Source organism: Podarcis vaucheri (genome assembly GCF_965113315.1).
Source record: "Podarcis vaucheri genome assembly, chromosome: 11".
NCBI lineage: Eukaryota > Metazoa > Chordata > Lepidosauria > Squamata > Lacertidae > Podarcis > Podarcis vaucheri.
In genome coordinates, this window is record NC_138749.1 from 54,093,361 (window position 1) to 54,117,059 (window position 23,699).

The 23,699-nt window shown below is 44.7% G+C and overlaps 1 protein-coding gene and 1 pseudogene across 3 annotated transcripts in view; one reads left to right on the plus strand and one right to left on the minus strand.

The window, feature by feature from the left end:
* Window positions 1-1,309: 1,309 nt before the first annotated feature.
* The window catches only part of LRRC2 (leucine rich repeat containing 2), a 100,247-nt gene continuing 77,857 nt past the window's right edge, over window positions 1,310-23,699 (plus strand). The window contains exons 1-2 of one of the 2 annotated variants that reach the window (XM_082241650.1): window positions 1,310-1,394; window positions 12,544-12,689. In XM_082241650.1, the coding sequence (XP_082097776.1) occupies window positions 12,565-12,689 (125 nt within the window). In that variant the 5' untranslated portion in view covers window positions 1,310-1,394; window positions 12,544-12,564. Of the gene's footprint in view, window positions 1,395-1,744; window positions 1,901-12,543; window positions 12,690-23,699 lie in introns of those variants that run through there. The other variant, XM_082241649.1, reaches the window with a different exon arrangement.
* LOC309542633 (cytochrome b-c1 complex subunit 6, mitochondrial pseudogene) lies at window positions 14,939-15,869 on the minus strand (annotated as a pseudogene). The gene is made up of 3 exons: window positions 15,850-15,869; window positions 15,470-15,557; window positions 14,939-15,141 (listed from the first exon to the last, which is right to left on the minus strand). The product of its transcript is annotated as a cytochrome b-c1 complex subunit 6, mitochondrial pseudogene (transcript).

Sequence of the window (23,699 nt, forward strand, 5' to 3'; positions counted from 1 at the left end):
AGCACTGCAACCCCAGAGTCGTCCGTGACTGGACCTAGTGATCAGGGGTCCACCTTTAAGAAGCTGAAATCAGCAGCTGCAACTTTCCTCTGCAAAGAAATGCAGTGACGGAGGAGGCAAAACCCCTTTCTTTTTTTTTATAATGATATTTATTGAAAAAAAGAATTTTTTAAAAATTACAAAGAAAAAAGACAAAATTACAAAGAAAAAAGACAAAAGCAGAAAAAGAAAAAAACCCCATCACTTTCAAATTCTCCACTTTTTTTACCTTCTTTCCATGACCTCCTCCTCCTCCCATCTCTTGTATCTTGATTAATAACTGTCACAGCAAACCCTTTCCATAATTCATAATATTCTGTCATTACAATACCTTACTCTATTTTCATCTAATCTTATAAAAAACCTTAAAACTTAAGACTTAAATCTTATTTTTACCAGCTTCTCATAACCATTACCTTTTTACCTAATTCTTTAAACATTTTTACAAGAGCCAAGTAATTTCATTTCAACATTTTTCCAATGTTCATAAAACATTACTGATGATAAAAAAGAGAATAAAAACAATCCAATCTTCTTCCAGCGTCCCCTCCCCCCGGTCCCGGGATTGTCAGTCCTTTTTATCCCTTTAGTCTGGCACATTAACCTGGTGATCTTATGTCCGAGGCCTTCAAATCTCTTCCATGTCCCTTCCGCAGCCCTTCTTCATATTTTCCTTTCACTTGTGGGAGCTCCAGCTTGGTAGTGTTTTTGGCCCTTTTCAACAAATCAGCCCCTTTCTCATAGTCCAGACTAGACTCCATGTGGTATTTTAAGACATGTTTCAAATTCCCTCCAAGATTGAAAGTCCCAACAGCTCCAAACCTCTGACGGCCCATTGCCAGACTCGGAAAGTCCAAACATCCCTGCATAGGGGGGTCAGTCCAACCCCCCATTTCCAAATCAATCCAAACTTTGTCTTTCCAAATCTGGTTTTTCCCCAAGTTCATTTCAAACCCCTTTCTTTTCTGCCTGTTGTGCAGTGGGCAAAAGCTCGGCGCTTCAGCACACAGACAACGGTGGCAGCCTTCTGCAACAGTCTTCTGTTACAGCCCCGGCAACCTGTTTACTGAGAGTCCTTGTGTGCTTCCTGGCACAGCTACAGTACTTCACATACATTTCAAAGTGGCTGTCTCACAGATGAAGGCCTGCCAGGAAATAAAAGTTGGACCTGTTCCTGAGAGCTCTCTTTGCGACTATATCAGGAAGCACAGAACCTGCCAAGTTCAGAAGGGCAGTGGCACCTTTTCCTCTAAACAGGGAGCGTGTCTGGCCAGACTGTTTTGTGACTAGGTCCCTCTCCCCAGCTCCTGCTCTGCAACACCACTCAGGTCACCCTGTAGCCATGACAGCTGCAGGTACTTTCAGTTCTCTTTCTCATTTTCGTATTTTATTAAGAGGTCTCCAGACTGAAGGAAATTAATTTAATTCTAACAGCGTATCAAAAAACCAGAAAAAAACCAACTTGGCTTCTTTCTTCCTGGAATAACACTCTGGCACCTCTGTGTGATTTTAAATAACGCTGGGACTACAGGTCAAAGGAATGTTGTTTTTATCACCCTCGCCGAAGTGCTGTTAAGATGCTTAGCCTATTAAAAGTTCATTTCTTTTATCTGAACAGAGCTTTGCAGGGCTGATATTCTATCATGTCCATGGCTGCTTTCGAACCGCAGATCATGTTAGCACATTACAAATATAGAACATTAGCAAATCTGGAAGGCCAGTCACGCTGGCAGGTTTAAACAAACAGAGATACTGGGCTGACCAAGGGCTATGTTGTCGCTGTAAACAACCTCAGAGTTTCCAGTTTTCTTGCCACACAGGTACACCGAGGAGCTCAGAACAATAGTGCTCTTAGGTGTAGGTAAGTGGCCGACTGTTTTGCTGGCTCTTGAGATTACAGTGCTTCTGATCTGCTGGGGATCAAACATGCAAAGTCATCAGTGATGATTGATGGTGCTAGTTGTGTTTTAGTGCCTGCCAAAATGTGTGTGTTCGCGTGAGAGAGAGAGAGAGAGACAGAAAGAGAAATTAAGAAAGAAAGAAAGATATAAATTATATATATAAAGTTTAAGCCTGAAACATTATGGTTTTCAGGTACACCTGGTGTTTCATATACAATGATAAGCTAACTGAACACATTCATTACACCGACCTGAACTTGCAATGTATATAATGAGAGGTTTTTTGGTTTTAATTAAAGCATACTTGACTGCAGTTACTAGTACTCTCTATGTCTCCACTGTGGAAAACAAAACAACCCCTGCCTCCTAAAAACTGTACTATTCTATCTGAAGGGCATAGGTTGGAGTGAAAATGATTTACTATATTAAAAAAAAGAGTTTTGGGAGATTGGCTATTTATCTTCATTGCGTGTCAGGATCTTGAGTGATGTTTAAAAGAGTTATAGAACGTCTGCTTCTGAAGGCCACGTGCCAGGTATCTAATGGACGTAGAGCAGATCTGGTAAGCTGAGAGACATCTGTGTGTGAGAAAGTGTTGCTGCAGATCAAAAGGTTACGTTGCAGATGAACACGTTATCACCTGGCGCCCATCGCTGTAAGAAGAGCATGCATGTTAGTTGAAAAGCGAAATACCTCCAGGGAGTAAATATTAAGGCTGGAGGCAGATGTGGAAGATAGGGTTATCAGGTGCTCCAGGTTCGGAGGCAACATGCCTCAGTTTCTGGAGAACAGCCGGAGGAGAGGACTATTGCTTTCATGTCCTGCTAATGTGGGTTTCCCATAGGCATCAAGATCAATATTGTCTATGCTGACTGGTCATGGCTGTCCAGGGTTTAGGCTGGGAATGTTCCCAGACCTACTTGGAGATGGTGGAGATGGAAGCTGGGACCTTTTGCATGCAAAACAGATGCTCTATCACTGAGCTATGGCCCTTTCAAGGCTTGAATACAGTGTGGGTCGTGAGAGATGAGGCACAGGATCCAGTTTTGGATCTGAAAAAGTTTGGTTTTTTTGAGTTTTCCTTTTTTTAAAATTAATTTTTTATTCAGTTTTCCTTTTCATTCATTACATACATCTCATATCCATAACATTTTCTATTCATTCCTTCTTCCCTCCTCTCCTAGGCTTCCCCCAACTTCCACTTCTGGTTTGTTTCCCCTTTCACCCACCTTGCTACTTCCTAAAAGAAAAAATAATAATAGTATACTTTATACAATAACATCTAACCTAAAAACATAAAAATGAAAATAATTACACCATATTATTTCCCTATCTTCTACACACTTTCTAATACTAATGATGTGAATGTTTATTTAAATCCTGCCATCAAGTCTACAGACTTTCTTTGTTTCTGCAGATATAATATAAATGGTTCCCATTCTTTTTCAAAGTCACTGTTGTCTTTTTCTCGTAGTCTGAGTGTCATTTTTGCCAGCTCTGCATAGTTCATCAACTTCTCTTGCCATTGTTCTTTAGTTGGTATTTCTCCAGTCTTCCAGTTTTGTGCAATCAGCATTCTCGCAGCTGTAGTGGCATACTTAAATAGAGTCCTCTTTTCTTTTGGTATATCTTGACCTAAAATGCCTAGTAGAAAGGCTTCTGGGTTTTTTTTGCAAAAGTTATTTTCAACATTTTCTTCAACTCATTATATATCACTTCCCAATAGACTTGTACCTTTTTTCAATCCCACCACATATGATAAAATGTACCTTCCACTTCATACCTCCAACACTCTTTCTTTTCATTTTTATACATTTTTGCCAATTTAACCAGAGATATATACCATCTCTACATCATTTTCATATAATTCTCTCTCAATAATATGCAATCTGTAAATTTCAAATTGACTTTCCACAGTTTCGGATCCGAAAAAGGTGAATGGTATGGACTCTGGCCTGGCTCCTCACGCCTGTTATTTGAGTGAGGACTAGGCATAGTGGGGAAGGACTGGAGCTCAGTGGCAGATCATGTTTTCCTGCAGACACCCTCTGTTTCTGGTATGGTTGGGAGAGAACCTTGTCTGAAACCTTGGAGAGCTGTTGCCAGTCGTTGGAGACTCAGTGAATGAGAGAGGCCAATGGGCTGACGCAGCATACGACAGTCTTAGATGCTCCTAAGCTGCTATCAAACCATTCATTGTAATTATGATAATTATTCATGAAACACTGATATTGTGGCAATAAAATAAAGATGAGAAAGATGAAGTAAAGTCAGCAAGGAAGGAAGGAGCTTCAGCCACATGACAGAAGGAGGAATCTGTCTGCGGAATGGTTTGGGCATCTCAGTGAAGAGAAAGGGGAATACATCTGCAATAAGTCCCTCTCCGCGTGTAGCTACAGTAGCATCCATCAAGTTCGATGGGAAACACATTAGTGCTATGAGAGCAGGGGAAGTACAAAAAGTACTTTCAATTGACTACTAATTAATCCATAATTAAAGACGTAATTAATGAACATCCCAAGAGGAGCTTAGACTTTGTGGGAAAAGAATACAGCAATAAAACAGAACCTTCTCGATAAGATAATTTCTTTTGATGAGTTATAGAATACAAACCCTACTGGATTTAGGGTGCTGCAGGCGATTCCCTTAAGGGACGTGGGTGGCGCTGTGGGTAAAACTACAGAGCCTAGGACTTGCCGATCAGAAGGTCGGTGGTTCGAATCCCCGCGGCGGGTGAGCTCCCGTCGTTCGGTCCCAGCTCCTGCCCACCTAGCAGTTCGAAAGCACTCTTAAGTGCAAGTAGATAAATAGGTACTGCTTTATAGCAGGAAGGTAAACGGCGTTTCCGTGTGCTGTGCTGTTGCCGGCTCACCAGCTGCAGCTTCGTCACGCTGGCCACGTGACCCGGAAGTGTCTTCGGACGGCGCCGGCTCACGGCCTCTAGGGCGAGATGAGCACGCAACCCTAGAGTCGGACACGACTGGCCCGTACGGGCAGGGGTACCTTTACTTTACTAGGCGATTCCCTTACACAGGGCGCCGAGCTGAGAGGGTGCAAAACAGAAACTGTCCGTAATTGAGAAGATTAATTTGTGGGAACCAAATTATAGTCTTGCATACGGCGCCGTATTATGAAAGTCTAGCCCGGCCTACTGTGTGTTTGAGGAAAATGACAAGTATCCACAGGTGATGTGTTGCTCACCTTTGGGGGCCAGTGGGCATACCTGGAATTTTGTGAAAGTGCCCTGGGTGCAAATGAAAGATTGGCTGCTTTGGGGGCCTGGCATAACACAAAATGGCCGCTACAGCTAAAAGAGCGGGAAAAGAGACAAGCTCACACAATGGCGAGGGGCCTCTCTCCATTAGAACCCTGTCAAGTTGCAACCATGACATATAGTGGTACCTTGGGTTAAGTACTTAATTTGTTCCAGAGGTCCGTACCTAACCTGAAACTGTTCTTAACCTGAAGCACCACTTTAGCTAATGGGGCCTCCTGCTGCTGCCGCGCCGCCAGAGCACGATTACTGTTCTCATCCTGAAGCAAAGTTCTTAACCTGAAGCACTATTTCTGGGTTAGCGGAGTCTGTAACCTGAAGCGTATGTAACCTGAAGCGTATGTAACCTGAGGTACCACTGTATATCCCAGAGGATGTCACTACCGTCCTTTCCAGAACTGGTGGTCCCAAATGTAGGGTTGGCACCTGTCCTATATAATACAGGATTGTCCTGTATTTCAATTCAAAATGCTACGTCCTGTATTGATACAGTTTTGTCCTGTATTTCAGGTCTTCTCTCTCTGTCTCTCTCTCTGCCAAGTTAGGGATCCTGCCCAAATGCATGTGTTTTAAAGGGTGTGTGAAAGGTAATCCATTTAAACTCTGGGTAGCCAAGCACAGATAGATTTACAAATTCATGTGTATGTGCGCGCGCATGTGTGTGTGTGACAAATTCCCGAGGGGCCATCCTGTTAGGCCGCAATAGATTGTAATGGATTGCGTTGAAGTCACTTCAGCACCAGATGAAGAAGAAAAAAATCGCCCCCAACTGCCCTGCCCTGTATTTTGCCAGAACAAATGTGGCAATCCTACCCAATGGAGATTTGGTGCTAGTTTGTACAGTGGTGCCTTGGTTCTCAAACGCTTTGCTTCCCAAACACTGAAAACGTTTCAATCGTTTTTCAGAAGCCGAATGTCTGATGCGATTGTCAGCTATTGTTTCTGGGGCTCCTGCACCACTCAGAAGCTGCGCCTTGGTTTTCAAACATTTCGGAAGTCCATTTGACTTTTGGAACGGATGAAGTTTGAGAACCAGGGTACCACTGTTTCTGGCGCTTTTGTCTTTGCTATTTATTTTGCATTTTTGTTTTTGAGGCTTTTTCGGCTAAATTTCTTTTGTGACTGTGTGGATCCCAGTTCAGCTACTGATTGATTGATTGTGTGATTTTGGAAACGGATAAAAGCCCCCCATCCAAACAATGACCACCATCAGTTTCAGGTAAGAAAAAAAATTTGATTTTTATAATCTACAATACCGTCTCATTTATTTTATAGTACGGTACATTGATTATTGCTTTTATTTTATGGATCAATGGTCTCGTTAGATAGTAACATTCATGTTAAATTGCTGTTTTCAGTTGTTTTTAAAAGTCTGGAACGGATTAATCCGTTTTGCATTACTTTCTATGGGAAAGTGTGCCTTGGTTTTGGAACAGACTTTTGGAACAGATTAAGTTTGAGAACCAAGGTACCACTGTAAAGTGTTTAACTGACACAACCCATGTGCCTACTGCTTGCATACATTGCCACTATGACAGGGAGCCATGATCACATCGCAGCCACAAGCAACAAATCAGATATATTCACATGAGACACAGGACTGTGACTGTTATGCACTTCATGTCAAACCATGTTGTGGGCATTTGCTGCTGTGCTTCAGGCTGGCACTGAGAGCAGACTCAAACTTTTCTGGGAAGCCAGGGTTGCCATATTTCAAAAAGACCTCGATATTGTTGAGCTTTTTAAAGGACCCCCCAAAATTTTTTTTTACAAAAAGGCTATTTTTCAATTGACTTGCCTAAGCGCCACCTTTTGGAAATCCCCCTTTGGACGTCAATTCCGCTTTTGAAATCTGAGTAATGTTCAGGAAAATCTGGACGTATGGTAGCTCTAGGTGGAGGAAGAAAGGAACACCAGAGGAATGTTGTGGAAAAGGCTGAAGCATGATACTTAGAGACCTATCAAATCTATGTTTTCTAAGGCACAGAGTGAGTTTTCATGGGAAAAGTGCTGGGACAGGAGGGAAGAGCTCAGACACAGAGCTTTAAAGTGTGGATCTGTGCCTTGAAACACAGCACAAAAGGAAGCCTAGATGAGCTTTTAGTTAATGAGTGCTGCGATGACGTACAGTTTGCGAAAACTACATTTCAACAGAAGATTCATCTTGAGAATGTGTTAACCGTGCACATTAGATTCAGTCGAACCTCAGCACACCTACCATCTCTGGCAGAACTGGGTCTGCAGGCTTCCTTGTAAAAGTAAAATAAATGGAGGGGAAATATGTAAATTGTATTGGTTTCCACAAAACAAATACATAAAGCAAACCAGGAAACCAGGACCGATGAGACGTGCAAATAATAAAAAATCCATTTCTGAAGCCTGAAACTGTGAATAATGTTGGAAATATAAGTAACACTAATGTGGCACGCAGTGACTGTTGAATAATAAAAAAAGCAGCTCCAGATCTGGCCGTTGTGCAGATGGTAGCAGCTGCTTTGAAAATGCTCTGGAAAGCAGAAAGGGATTTTGCAGCAACCCTGAGTTATGGCTGATGCATTGACTCATTCCTTTTGTAAATCTGAGGTAGCCATTGGAGAGGCACTGGCATGATTTTAGCTCAATCTGTTAAACACAAGCATATTGATTCAGGCCCACTAAATTCTCCATGTGTAAATAGGTATTGCAAAAGCTAGGATATGGAACAACTGATTGGTTCAAAATTGGGAAAGGAGTACGACAAGGCTGTATATTGTCTCCCTGCTTATTTAACTTATATGCAGAATTCATCATGCGAAAGGCTGGGCTGGATGAATCCCATGCCGGAATTAAGTTTGCCGGAAGAAATATCAACAACCTCAGATATGCAGATGACACAACCTTGATGGCAGAAAGTGAGGAGGAATTAAAGAACCTTTTATTGAGGGTGAAAGAGGAGAGCGCAAAATATGGTCGGAAGCTCAACATCAAAAAAATGAAGATCATGGCCACTGGTCCCATCACCTCCTGGCAAATAGAAGGGGAAGAAATGGAGGCAGTGAGAGATTTTACTTTCTTGGGCTCCATGATCACTGCAGATGGTGACAGCAGCCACAAAATTAAAAGACGCCTGCTTCTTGGGAGAAAAGCAATGACAAACCTAGACAGCATCTTAAAAAGTAGAGACCTCACCTTGCCAACAAAGTTCAGTATAGTAAAAGCTATGGTTTTCCCAGTAGTGATGTATGGAAGTGAGAGCTGGACCATAAAGAAGGCTGATTGCCGAAGAATTGATGCTTTTGAATTCTGGTGCTGGAGGAGACTCTTGAGAGTCCCATGGACTGCAAGAAGATCAAACCTATCCATTCTTAAGGAAATCAGCCCTGAGTGCTCACTGGAAGGACAGATCCTGAAGCTGAGACTCCAATACATTGGCCACCTCATGAGAAGAGAAGACTCCCTGGAAAAGACCCTGATGTTGGGAAAGATTGAAGGCACAAGGAGAAGGGGACAACAGAGGACGAGATGGCTGGATAGTGTTCTCGAAGCTACCAGCATGAGTTTGACCAAACTGCGGGAGGCAGTGGAAGACAGAAGTGCCTGGCGTGCTCTGGTCCAGGGGGTCACGAAGAGTCGGACATGACTAAATGACTAAACAACAACAACAACAAAGCCAGGATTACCTGCTACTATAGACTCCAACATACGGAGCTTGTCACAGGCGATACCGTTGTAAATTAGTCATCAGCTCCCCTTTCCCCAGTATTGGAGTCTTTTTTCTCTGGTCGAAACACTCTGCTTTTTATAGTGTATTGCCAAAGAGACCAACTTTCATGATCTCTCTGAGTAATAGATCATAAAGCTGAGTGAAACAACAACGATGTATCATCTCAGAAAGGTGGCCTGTGACCTCAAAAATAATTCAGAAGCAGGCGGCCTTCAGGAAAGATGGGCTTCGCCAGCAACAGATATAGCATAGAGTCGTGCAGAAACTGCAGCTAAATGCCCTTCCACCCAGATCCTGTGAGCTGTGTGTGGAAAAGCTCATCCCAGAGAGGAGGCGTCATAAATCAGCAAGGTGCTTTCTGACAGTTTCCCCCATAGCGTGAGCAGCTAAGCAAGGAGGATTTATCCAAATATGCCTTATTCACATATACGTAATGCGAGCGCTTCCTTTGCCAGCACGGAGCTGGGTATTTATGGGAGATGATGCAGGTGATAAATTGTACATGAGTCAGAAGGTGGAAGCACGGGTGGTAGAAAACAAAATGAAAGGCTTGTAACTGGAGGAGGTCGGTGTACACATTTGTGATTTATACCTGCCCTTTCCCATGCAGTAGGAGCGTATCATACAGAAGTGACACGAGAATTAGTCTTCATTATGGGAGTGCCCTTGAGTTTCTCGTGAGGATGCCCACTAGCTTCCCCCAATCTCATGCCCTCTATACTTTTGGACTACAACTCCCATCATCCCTGACCACTGGCCATGCTGCTTGGTGCTGATGGGAGTTGCCATTCTAAACACCTGCAGAGACCAGGTTGGGGAAAACTGCTCTAAAATGTCCCTTGCAGGATGGAGTAAGGTAGTCATAGCCCTTCCTGTGCTAGCTTGCCTTCTATTTATGTGTGGGCATGCATGTGGTTAGGGACGTGGGTGGCGCTGTGGGTTAAACCACAGAGCCTAGGACTTGCCAATCAGAAGGTCGGCGGTTCGAATCCCCGCGACGGGGTAAGCGGCCGTTGCTTGGTCCCTGCTCCTGCCAACCTAGCAGTTCGAAAGCACGTCAAAGTGCAAGTAGATAAATAGGTACCGCTCTGGCGGGAAGGTAAATGGCGTTTCCGTGCACTGCTCTGGTTCGCCAGAAGCGGCTTAGTCATGCTGGCCACATGACCCAGAAGCTGTACGCTGGCTCCCTCGGCCAGTAAAGCGAGATGAGCGCCGCAACCCCAGAGTCGGTCATGACTGGACCTAATGGTCAGGGGTCCCCTTTACCTTTATGCATGTGGTTTCCAGAAGGCCACCTGCCCAGGCATTGACCATACCCATAAGAATATAGGAAGCTGCCTTATATTGAGGTAGATCATTCATCTATCCAGCTCAGGACAGTCTACATGGAGTGGCATGAGCTCTTCAGAATTTCAGGCAGTGTTCTCTCCTGGCCCTACCTGAGGATGCTGGGAATCGAACCTGGAATCATCTGGATGCAAATCAGATGCTGTACCGCTGAGCTACAGCCCCTCCTATTTTCATTATACAGTGGTACCTTGGTTCTCAAACTTAATCCATTCCATAAGTCCATTCCAAAACCAAAGCGTTCCAAAACCAAGGCACGCTTTCCCATAGAAAGTAATGCAAAACAGATGAATCCGTTCCAGACTTTTAAAAGCAACCCCTGAAACAGCAGTTTAACATGAATTTTACTATCGAACGAGACTGCTGATCCATAAAATGAAAGAAATAAACAGTCACACAATCAATCAGTAGCTGAACTGGGTTTCACACAGTCACAAAAACAAAACAAAAAAGCCGCAAAAACATAAAATAAATAGCAAAAACAGACAGACCTCAGTCTAAATGAAAGTGTGGCAGTCAATTCAGAAGCGTAACACTCAAAACGGAACATGTTCAGCTTCCAAAAAAAGTTTGCAAACCGGAACGCTTACTAACGGGTTTGCAGTGTTTGGGTTCCAAGTTGTTTGAGTCCCAAGGCGTTTGAGAAACAAGGTACCACTGTATACAGTATATATATATATGGGGCGGGGCACTAATTTTTAAAATTGTAGCCAGAAAAGTGCTTTACTGCTATCAGTTACAAAATTTAACAGAGTTATAAAGTGGTGCTCAGTGCAAAGAGTGTTAAACTGTGAGAGGTCACTCTCCATGTCCCTTCAAAGAGATGCAAAAAAAGTTCTAAAGACATAGCTGGACGATGGATTTTAAGAAAGTCGGCTTCAAAGACCCCAGATGAAAGCTGAGTTCCATGGGGAGAGATTCTGGATCACAGAAGAGTTCAAAAGGGATTTCCTTTACGTTGAAATGAGTGTAGGTTATGTAACAAGTTTCATAAATTATGTAACCCATGTTAAATAGTGGACAGAGAGATGAATAACATATTATTTGGTGGAAACCACACTGCAGCAGGATGGAAACAGTACTGAAGTCTTTACCCAGGGGTGCGGTGCACCCAGGCGCCGATTTCTGGGGGGTGCCAAATGTATTATGAGGGGTGGCAAATGTATACCTACTGTATACTGGTCCCTGTGATGGCCTGGGAATCTGATTCAGAGGCTGAACCTGAAGAATCCCAGCCTGCACAGGAGTCCCCGCCTCCAGGGCCGGCTGAGCCGGGGCAGGGGCTTGAATCTGAAGGGCCCGCACCTGTGCCGGATCCTCAGGAGCAGACACCAGATGAATCCACTCTGGCTCCGAAGGTGATTGAGGACCCATTGCCTGCAGGTGCGCCTCTCCCAGCCCTGTCAGGGGAAGGTGAGGCTGCCTCTGGGTCCAGTAACCCTCCAGCCTCTCCAGAGCTGCAGAGACTCAGGGCAGAGAGGCGGAGGGAACTACCGTAAGCTCTCGGAGGAGGAGTGCTCGCCTTAAGGCCAGGGGAGGCGAGTCACCTGTGTGCCGGGACCGCCCCTGGCCCCAGAGGAGATAAAGGCCAGTCAGCCCAGTCCCAGGTTGCGGGAGCAACATCGCTGGAAACCTGTTCCTGCCAGCACCCTGACCTGCTCTTCTGCAGTTCCTGACCACGCCCGGCTCCTTGCCTTGGACCCCGCTTCGCCCTTGTCCAGATCCTCAACCCAGGACCGGACTCAGACCATGCCGCACGGTACCCCCCCCCCCCGGGACCAGCACAGTCCCTCTTGATCGGTGGCAGTGAAAAGCAATGGAGCCCCTCTCCTCTGTCGCTCTGTTACTCCATAGCATCAAATATTTCCGACAAGTTAGGAAATAAAAGCATTTATTTCCGCTGCGTTGTCATTACAGGTGAACAATTTTCCTCCCCACGAAAAGGTCAACAACCTTGAGTTCTCCCCCCCAAAAAAATTGGGGGGTGGCTAAACTAAATTTGGGGGCACTGGGTGGATCTTTGCACCCCGGCAGCACATATGCTAAAGACGGCCCTGACTGAAGGTGATGAATACAGAGAGGAATATGGATTATTAAAACTATTGCAAATAATAACTCTAATAATTTTCTGTTTTGGTTTGATTGTCATGTCCTCATATGAAATGAGGACTGAAAGGGTTGTATGCCAATGCCTAACTATAATATCTGCTTTTTACCCTTTAAGTCATCGGCTTCTTTTTCCTTATAATGACGCCATGTTAATAAAATTGTTATTGCAGGAGAATCTTAATGTCAGCAACATGGGGCATCAGGTGATCATATTAGACTTTGCGGCCATCAGAGGATTGTGGGAGATTCGGGTTAAGAAGCACAAAGAACGGGAAAAAAAGGAGAAGCAACGAATAGCCCAAAGCGCATTAGAAAAGTAAGGAAATGTATCATTCTTTTTAATATTAATCTGATAAATTGCCTGAAAAGTGAATTATAAATCAAGCTGTCGATGAATCATTGTCAACAATAGCCTGTCTGCATTATTTTATTAGATAATTTCCCTTTTCCTAGGGGGACGCACGCTAACATCCTGCATTCTTAAACACACTGCAGAAGTTAAATATCTCTTTGCGTTTATGATACCGGAGCCAAGCTATTTCAGACTCTACCCTGAAATTACCTCCTGATTTCAGCACATCGCATTACATTTATTGGGATGGCTATAGCTGCATTAGGACATGAGCAAAACCGTGCAAACTTAGTATAGCACTGAAAATAAAATAAAACAAACTCCATGCCTGCAGCTATGGAAACTTGGAAAGAGACTTGATGAAACAGGCCAAGGATTCACCTGGTTGAGCGGTGAACAGCGGTGAGCCAGAAAGTTCCCCAAAGACTTTGACTTTTATTTGAATGGTTAACCACCTTGGACTTTTAAATGCAAAGTATCTGAAACAAACAAACAAACCTCGCCAGCCCTCCCCTATTGTTTTCCCTCAACAGCTGCTCTTGAGAGGCATGAGTTCTGTGGGTGCATTTAGGGGAATTTTTGACTCTGGTCTTAATGGTCTTTGGGGGAAATCTGCTTCGTTATGTGAGTTATTTCATTTACTTTTTAAAAAAGCTAGTGAGCAATCCGGCTGCATTTGTGGGCCCAGCTGTTCATTTGTCTGAGGTGGGGCCAGAGGTGGAGCAAGGTGGGAGTGGTGGATGCGGTCTGCTCCGGGTACAATCCCGGAGGGTTTTTTTTTGACATCGCCGCGCCGCCCCCAGATGCCGTGGACGATGCACCCCCTGGGACATGCGCGGCGGCCCTCTGGGATGCTAGAGCACCTAGCTCCATCTCTGGGTGGGGTAGAGGTGGAGCTTTGTCCTAAAGTTGAAGCTTGACAGCATTGGTAACAGCCATTTCTAGGCATTTCCTCCATGGCATCACATGGCAAGCAACTGTGGCATTCCCAAGCTTGTGGCAACTATGTCGACGGTGTGAAAAAGTACTCTCTTCTGTCTGTCCTAGCTACTGTCAACAAATTTCATCCAGTGACCCCAGGTTCTGGCATCCGGGGTGAATAGTATCACTTTCCCTAAAACGTGCATAATTCTATAAACCTCGAGCATGCCCTCCCTTAGTTGTCCTTTAAAAGAAAAATTAAAAGGTACTTACCCTTTTCTCGCTGAGGTGTTCCAGACTCTTTATCATGTTAGTTGCCCTTTCATGTATGTCAGGGAACTGACATCGGAGCTAGAGGCGGAGGGAAGGCTCTCAAATGATGCTGGAGAAGGGCCCAGCAGGGAGAGAGGCAGCTCCGCAGATGGGGAAGCAAATCAGCGCAACACCAGGGATAAAGGGGGGCCGATGGGGGAATCGGAGAGAGGGCTCCAGGACTCTTCACTGGACACCAGCGGGGAGAGCACGGGTCCTCCGCTACCCACGCCCACCCTGCGCAGAAGACTTCCGCGCAGAGAGAGTAGGAGGAGACGGGGTGTCAAACAACTTTTATGTTGGAAAAGATTTAAGAAACGCCACTGACGGATTCTGCTAGCGACTGAGGCAGCCACAAAGTGAAGGGCTGTCCAGACTGAAAGGTTTAGCAAGGCAACAAAGCCTGGAGAGGCGGCAACTTACGCACGAGCAACCCATACACATTACAATGTATCTCTGCGTTGTCATTCTTTGTCATTCTTTTAAGACAGTAAGACAGGAAGATAAACATACGAAAATGTCCTTTAAAAATGTGCTGGGATGGGGCATTATTGGGTTGTTTTTCTTTTTCTTTTTATTGTGTATTTTGTGTATTTATATTGTGATTTTACGTTGTGAACTGCCCTGAGGCCTGCAGTTATAGGGCAGTATACAAATTTAATAAATAATAATATTAAATAGTAATATATCAGGTTGGACTGATTGCCCATCCACCACATTATTATTATTATTATTATTATTATTATTATTATTATTATTATTATTATTATACCAAATTGCCTAAGTTTTAATGTTTTACCTCAGAGTATGCTAAGAGGCCTTGGCTGTAATAACAAGCAAACATTTTCACATTTGACAGGAAATATCTTTAATACCAGAAATCTACAGAAATACTTTGTTAGCTGCCACAAATCTTCTACAGAACATAGATGCATCTGATGGCCACTCTTAAATTCTGTCCGAATTACCAGAGAGCTAGTTGCATTCACTTTCCTATTACAGCTGCACAGCTTCATGTTTACTCAAACTGAACAGACTCAGGTTTTCATCAGCTATGCATGAGGAGGACACAGGCTTATATTAACATTTATTTCAATTTGCTGAAGAGTTTATGAGCCACCCAGTGGTATTTGGCATGCAAGAAGTCAAAGAGTTTCTCTGTACAATTCTCCTCTTTACGGGACTTGGATGACACTTGAGCACTTCACTCCTATAAACCAGGGGTCAGCAAACCTTTTCAGCAGGGGGCCGGTCCACTGTCCCTCAGACCTTGTGGGGGGGCCGCACTATATTTTGAAAAAAAGAAGAACGAATTCCTATGCCCCACAAATAACCCAGAGATGCATGTTAAATAAAAGCACACATTTCACTCATGTAAAAATACCAGGTAGACCCCACAAATAACTCAGAGATGCATGTTAAATAAAAGGACACATTCTACTCATGTAAAAACACACTGATTCCAGACCGTCCGCGGGCTGGATCCGGCCCCCAGGCCTTAGTTTGCCTACCCATGGTTCTCGAGCTTTCACACATTTCTCAGTCTGTTCACGATGCTCCCGGACAGTAGTTAAAGGATCCACAAGCTCTTCTTCCTCACTTCAGCCTTCCAGCACCTTCTCATCCTGCCACCCCTATTTCTGCAAATTTCCCTCAAACCTCATGCAACTTCCCCCATCTAGCACAGTATGGTCTGCTCTGACTGGCAGCTGTTCTCCAGAGCCTTTCTCATTATTTGATCCTTTTTAAATTGGAGATGCTGGGACCCTTATCAAAGCAAAGCACATGCTCTTCCATTGATTTGTGGCCCGTCGCCTGAATTACGGTATGTCCAGAACTGTGCACAGTATTTCCCAGACATATCATAGGCTATGCACATATTACCATTTACTCTGGCTCCAGTGTGCTCATGCCACTAGCATTTGAAGCTGTGTATACATGGTGTACATAATTTTTTTGAATTATGGTGCTGGAGGAGACTCTTGAGAGTCCCATGGACTGCAAGAAGATCAAACCTCTCCATTCTTAAGGAAATCAGCCCTGAGTGCTCACTGGAAGGACAGATCGTGAAGCTGAGGCTCCAATACTTTGGCCACCTCATGAGAAGAGAAGACTCCCTGGAAAAGACCCTGATGTTGGGAAAGATGGAGGGCACAAGGAGAAGGGGACGACAGAGGACGAGATGGTAGGACAGTGTTCTTGAAGCTACCAGCATGAGTTTGACCAAACTGCGGGAGGCAGTGGAAGACAGGAGTGCCTGGCGTGCTCTGGTCCATGGGGTCACGAAGAGTCGGGCACGACTAAATGACTAAACAACAACAATAACAACAACACATGGTGTTAGTCACAATCTATATCTACTCCATCAATTGCGAGAAACACTGCTGATTGATGCATTTTCCCTCAAACCAGCTTCCGTCCAATTTGAAAAAAATAAGCCACATTCACTTTGCAGCGAAGCTGAGGTGTTGCTCATGCCCAGATGGCAGCTTCAGGAGTCTGCAGGCACAGGGAAACCAAACTGTTAATGTGCATTGGGGGAAGACAGCTCTGTCCCCTCTTTGATGTGTACAGCAACATGCAAATACAACGTGAGACACAAGGCAGATGAAACAACCTCGCTGCCTTTTGAAGCAGTAATGTGTACGTATCCATTGATTGGGAAGACTGCACTTAAGCAGTGTAGTATGGTAAAAATCATTTGACAACGCTGCAGTGATGATATGCTTTTAGGCTTGACAAAGGCTGCAATTACGTTTAAAAATGCTCCATTTGAATTGAATGTGGCATATTTCATATCAACCCAAGAGAAAGAAAGAAAATCTTTGATAAATTGAGGGTTTGATGTGTCAGAGGTAACAGTGTATTTTGTCAAGTGAGTTAAATGGTTGCTTTTCATTTGATTATATTGGCTAAAAGTGGCATGTAAAATCTTGTTATTGTGAGCTTTAAATAGAAGTTGTTGAAGTTACTTTGAGAGAGGCTAAAAGAGTCCAGCAGGTATTCTCAATGGAGCAGGGATTTGTTATGTTACAAAGGCTTTCATCAATGTGTTCTCCAATCACAAAACTGTTTTGAAGACACGCTGAAGAGGACTTTTCTGTTGACAGTTGGAGTCTCTCTTCTCCAAGGCCGTGCTATTTGGTGTTCAGTTCCCCTCACTCCGTAAGATCTTATGAGATTTCAGCAAGATCTCATGATCTCATGGAAGGCTCCGGGCGTGGTGCTGCTTTGGCATGGCATGGCAGAGGCGGGTGAGGGTGGCAAGCTGATGCTGGGAGGTGCCGCGTCCAGCCTCCACCTCTTCCCTGGCGCCCTCCAGAACTTGGCGCCCTGGCACCCCGCGCCACTAGCCTCTATGGGTAAGACGCCCTTGCTCAAAGGTCCTCTCTTGGCCAGTGGCCATCACACGGCCCCCTCCCCCCCCCTTTGGGGGCAAACTCCTGAGTCATCTTTGCAGAGGAGGAGGGGGGGGAGAAACACCCCTCTACTGTGCAAGCAGGAGGGATATTGACAGGGAAGAGAGAAAGAAAAAAACCCTTTTTCCATCAGCCAAGTAGATGCCACATGAGGTTTTTTGTTTTTAAAAATAGATTATTGTTTTTAAAATCCAAAACACTGGCTGTTGGATTAGGGAGGCGAACTGACTGTGCACACTCTTTCATTTCAAATAGTTAAGGTTAATATATGCAACAGCCTGATTCCAGCATCCTCCTGGGGTTACAACAGCCGCATGGTTTCTCTTACCTTCCCGGTAAACCCAGCACTTTTCTGTGTTAGCAAAGCATTCACGAAGAGACAGCAGTACTTCCATTTTACAGGCTGACTTAGAGTAGAGCAATGAACTCCGGCTTAGACATAATGAGCTTCTACACATTCGTTTGGTCATACCTATGGCATACAAATTTCTGATCCATCTCTAGAGTTAATCAAACAACATCAAAATTCGTATCACAGTTTTTGGCTTTCCTCGCTTGTCCAAGGTTTAGAAGTACATGTTGAACGAGACGGCCGGCAATTGATTTGGTTGCTACTTTTCCGGGCCAGGAAGGCTACATAGATTCATTGAATCAGTAATGATGCTCAAGTGATTAGAGTTATCTGATCTTGAAGTGCATAACATACTTATTCAGAACAAATTAGCTATCTGCCTTTTTGAACAATCAGAAGCCTCCATATTTTGTCTCTCCTGGCACTGCCTACAATTCCACTATCAGTAATGCAGCAGCCTATTCCCCATATCATGCATAAGAAGATAGTCTTGTCTCAGAGGGACAACTACAGTGGTACCTCGAGTTACATACGCTTCAGGTTACAGACTCTGCTAACCCAGAAATAGTGCTTCAGGTTAAGAACTTTGCTTCAGGATGAGAACAGAAATTGTGCTCCGGCGGCGCAGTGGCAGCAGGAGGCCCCATTAGCTAGAGTGGTGCTTCAGGTTAAGAACAGTTTCAGGTTAAGTACGGACCTCCAGAACGAAATAAGTACTTAACCTGAGGTATCACTGTGTGCTACTGTTTGCACCCCCTTTTAAATGCAGTGGTACCTTGGGTTACAGATGCTTCAGGTTACAGACGCTTCAGGTTACAGACTCCGCTAACCCAGAAACAGTACCTTGGGTTACGAACTTTGCTTCAGGATGAGAACGGAAATCACACGGCGGCAGCGGAAGGCCCCATTAGCTAAAGTGTTACCTCAGGTTAAGAATGGTTTCAGGTTAAGAACGGACCTCCAGAATGAATTAAGTTCTTAACCCGAGGTACCACTATGGAGCTATATGAGTGCTCAAGCCTCACTGCTCTTTGAACTTAGGAGCAAAACAAGATGGGCACTTCCCCTTTTTTGGGTGGCACAGCATGTCAACACAAAGGCACACATACCCTTTTTAGAATCAGGGCCGTCTTAAGCATATCCGGCGCCATGGTGCAAAGATCCCTCTGGTTTCCCAGAGTTGTTGACCTTTTCCCAAGCTTCTGCGGGAATCGCTCTCCTCCCGCGGAGGCTTGGGAAGGAAGCTGCATGCCCACCAGCCATATGGTTGACAGGACGCAGTTGGCGGGTGTGCAGGGAAAGGGGAGGCCGCCAGCGCCGGAAAAGCCGCGCAGCTCCCCCACTCACTGGGGTGCCCCTGGGAGGGCGGCACCCTGGCGCAATGCGCCAGTAAGCCCAATGGGAAAGACGGCTCTGTTTAGAATTCATAAAATGGTGTGTGTGTGTGTGTGTGTGTGTGAGAGAGAGAGAGAGAGAGAGAGAGAGAGAGAGAGAGTTAGTAGCTGTGTCTCTTACTGCTAATGATGCCATCTATATTATTTAACAGATGCACATGACAGAAATGGGCAAAACAGGGAATATTTTTCCCCAGCAGCAAAATATTCTAGTCTGAATTCTGGGAAGTTGCTTGACCCAGGGCTTCTGTGTAAGAAATCAATACAAGCTCTCCTTTCTTACTCATTTTCTTACATTTATTCTGATATTTCTTTTATTATAAATAAATAATCTGGAATTTTGCTTAGCTCACTTCAGTGAGTTATAGTAACTACCAGTGGTGGGCAGTGAACACAAGGTTCACCTGGTATATGTAGCTTTTGGAAGGAGTCTTATCTCTTCCAGGTTAGCTCTGTGTCTTTCCAGTTAGATTAGTTATTCAGAGGAAGTGGTTGTGCATTTAATTTATGGAAAAACAGAGGCAATTCTTCCTGCTGCATGACTGTTTTTAAGTACAGATAGGGCGAACCGGCCAGCTGCAATCAGCCCTTGGGAACTTTCTTTTCTATTAGAGCAGCTAACTTTAAAGTAAAGTGCTGGTGCTGTTTTTTTTTTATTGTAACCTTCTATATGTGATCTTTCATATGTAATTAAAAAAGAAAGAAAGGAGGCAACAGAGCTACTTGGGAAATTGTGGACTGCCTAATCCCTCCGAAACCCCTTTTAACAGAAGAATTCAATTTGGCAATGTGAAAGACTTCGCAATCACCATGATTATTCAGAATAGAAGCAAAGCCAATGCTCAGCTGTACCGTTTGACGTCAGCGTAGCTATGCTTATTTAGAGACAATGAATATCAAGTTTCGACAAAAAGTGTTGCTAAGACTGCAAAGAAGAATAGACTGTTTCTGACTCTCTCTCTTCTTTGAGCATGGAGACAGTTTTCACCTGTGTACATTCAAATAGTTATGTGATAATGTGATGCTACATGGTGGTATAAGAGGACTGAGAACCATGATATTCATAGAATTAAGTTGAAAGGCATTCCAATGTCCATCTAGTTCAGTCACAGCTAAAGAAATCACAGATAAAGAATCGCCTGACAGATGGCCAGGAATCAGTGTGTTTTTACATGAGTAGAATGTGTCCTTTTATTTAAAATGCATCTCTGGGTTATTTGTGGGGCATAGGAATTCATTCATTATTTCCCCTCCCAAATATAGTCTGGCCTCCCACAAGGTCTGAGGGACAGTGGACCAGCCCCCTGCTGAAAAAGTTTGCTGACCCCTGGTTTAGGTTAATGGGCAAAAATAGGCCACAACTTTATTGGTTACAGATGTGAGCAGTTTGGCTTAGGTACTGGGTGAAACCAGACTATATCCTGACTCCTGCCCGTCTACAGGAAGTCTTCTAAAGGTAAACCACCAGTAGGGGGAGCCCTATGATATACATCAGGCTTCCTCAACCTCAGCCCTCCAGATGTTTTGAGACTCCCATCATCCCTGACCACTGGTCCTCCTAGCTAGGGATCATGGGAGTTGTAGGCCAAAAACATCTGGAGGGCCAAGGTTGAGGAAGCCTGATATACATCAAATCAGGGCACCCCCAGGGTCCCCAATGAGGTTGTGGCATGGCCCTAGCCCATGCCCAGGCTTCGGACAGAATACACACACACAGAGATCCCTTTAATGGGATACCCTTATTCAGGAGGGGCAGGCAGAGGCAACAACCTCCCCTCCCATCACAAAGGCTTAAAGGTAAAGGTAAAGGGACCCCTGACCATTAGGTTCAGTCACGGACGAGTCTGGGGTTGCAGTGCTCATCTCGCTTTACTGGCCGAGGGAGCCGGTGTACAGCTTCTGGGTCATGTGGCCACCATGACTAAGCCGCTTCTGGCGAACCAGAGCAGTGCACGGAAATGCCGTTTACCTTCCCACTGGAGCAGTACCTATTTATCTACTTGCACTTTGACGTGCTTTTGAACTGCTAGGTTGGCAGGAGCAGGGACCGAGCAACGGGCGCTCACCCCGTCGCGGGGATTCGAACCGCCAACCTTCTGATTGGCAAGCCCTAGGCTCTGTGGTTTAACCCACAGCGCTACCCTTGTCCCATGTCACAAAGGCTTATCCAATGCCTAACCTTACAAGTCCAGGTATTATACCACTTGTGTAAGATTTGCAGTATTCTACATTCTCAGCCAGTTGTAGACAGTAAAGGCTTGCACTAAAGACTTCAGCCAACTTCTGAACTGGACGAATGGCCCTGTGCCAGAAAGCACTGCAGCATAAAATTTGCTTACTTTGGTCTTTTCCTTGGATGTTGAGGATGGCAGAGTGAAAATGGTCTGCGATTAAAGAAGGTGCTATTGATGAAGGCCATTTGCAACTTGCTGAATTCTTGCAATAAATGGAATACATAGCAGCACCCACCAAACAAGCTGCCAAAAAACAAAAGTAAAGAGAACTGCGGAAAAACAAGCATGAGTAATAGGGAATATAGCTTAGGAAAAGCCAGCTACGTTATGATAGTATAGCAGCATTTGCGACTGACAATTGTGCAGACATTACTGGGTACAATTCAGCTCAATTAACATTGAAGGGGAATTTTCTCTGACAAAAATAGGTAGGTTATACCTGTTTTTAGCATTATTGACACTGGCTTTTCACATACTACCTTTGAATATTTGTGAACAAATGCCAGCAAAAATGGCATTCAGCAATAGTTATCTGGACCTACTACCCTCCAACATGGGCAACTTGCAATTCCACTGACCTGGTAACACAAAGTTCTTCAAAACACTGCGGTCACATGCCTGTAAAAGGTAAAGTAAAGGGACTCCTGACCATTAGGTCCAGTCGTGGATGACTCTGGGGTTGTGGCGCTCATCTCGCTTTATTGGCCAAGGGAGCCGGCGTATAGCTTCCAGGCATGACTAAGCCGCTTCTGGCAAACCAGAGCAGCGCACGGAAACGCCGTTTACCTTCCCACCGGAGTGGTACCTATTTATCTACTTGCACTTTGACATGCTTTCGAACTGCTGGGTTAGCAGGATCACATGCCTGTACCTATCCACAATTCCAGTGAATAATGCTCTGTGCTGTTTCCCGCACCCCAAGGCTCCAGAACCAGTGTGTGTGTTGCTGCTGTAAGGCTTTCTAAGACAGTTATAAAGATGCAGTACTTCCCCCCCCCTAAAAAAATGCTTAGGGGTACTTTCATTTTCCTACTCATATTGAAATACTGCCCCTCAATGAGGCCAAACTTAGATTCACAAAATGTTTAGGGGTATGCGTACCCCTACGTCCCCCCAGGAAAAAGCACTGTATAGATGGATAGAGAAGTTGCAGAGGAACAGGAAAATAGCCTAGTCCTGTATTTCCGTTTTCCAATACAGTGGACGCTAGTGTTGCAAACATGATCTGTGTGGGATGCACATTCACAACCCACAGCGTCTGCAACCCACAGTGATGCATCTCTGCACGCATGGGTTGAGATTCGGCACGTCTGCGCATGTGCGAAGCACGATTTACCGCTTCTGTGCATGTGCGACCGCTGAAACCCAGAAGTAACCAGTTCCGGTACTACCGGGTTTCATTGGTCCGCAACCCGAAAAAACGCAACCTGAAGCATCTGCAACCCGAGGTATGACTGTATAGTAAGATCCAACAGGATGTCTTCTGAATTTTAGAAACAGGGTATGTGTATTGCATATGATTTAGTTCAGTGGTTTCCTATCTGGAGAGAATTCTGAGAAGGCTAAGTGCCCTCAGGGACTATGGAAATTAATAGGAACAGTTAGGCTTGCAGATAAAAACGTATTCGTCTAGCGCAGGCTTCCGTTGAGCATGTATTGTTGCCTGCCAAGTGCTTCACCCTCTCGTTTCTGCAGCCTGAGACAGAAATTTGACATCTTGGGAAGGTGTGCAAAAATGCAGTGCACTCCACATGGTAATTGCAAATTGTGTGGGCTTGGTCTAGATTGAATGGCCAACATCAGAAATAAACCAGGATATCTAACTTACCCACATTGTGTAAACCCTTGACTGAATGTTTTGCATGCCTTTGACGACCTTGGGGGATAATCTGGTAACTATTACAGGAGTTGAGTGCTGCCCTAGGATTTCACGTCCTTCAACATTTCGCACATGGAAATAAGAGCATTTCTGAGTACTGGCAAGACCCTCATTCCATACCATGAGTTGCTCCCTGAGGCTCTCCCTCCCACCATATACTTTGCTGAAAGCTTTTCTCTCCCTGCAGTACATTATATTCATTAGGGATGAGCGCTGGCCGTACAATTCACCTTATATCTGTAGCACTGAGGCCCAGTTTGTCTCGGATCCACTCTGCGTATTTCCGATTTGTCTTGTTATGTGAGTCTCAGTTTGACTTGTTAAATCTGAAGCTCTGTTTTGCCTCCGCTGCTTAACTATTACAGGGAATTTGGGGCAAACGCATGTGGTCCGCTGCTCTTAAAATGCCCTGCTCACGGCCAGAAACACAGGCTAGACTTAGCTATATGACCATACAGGATCC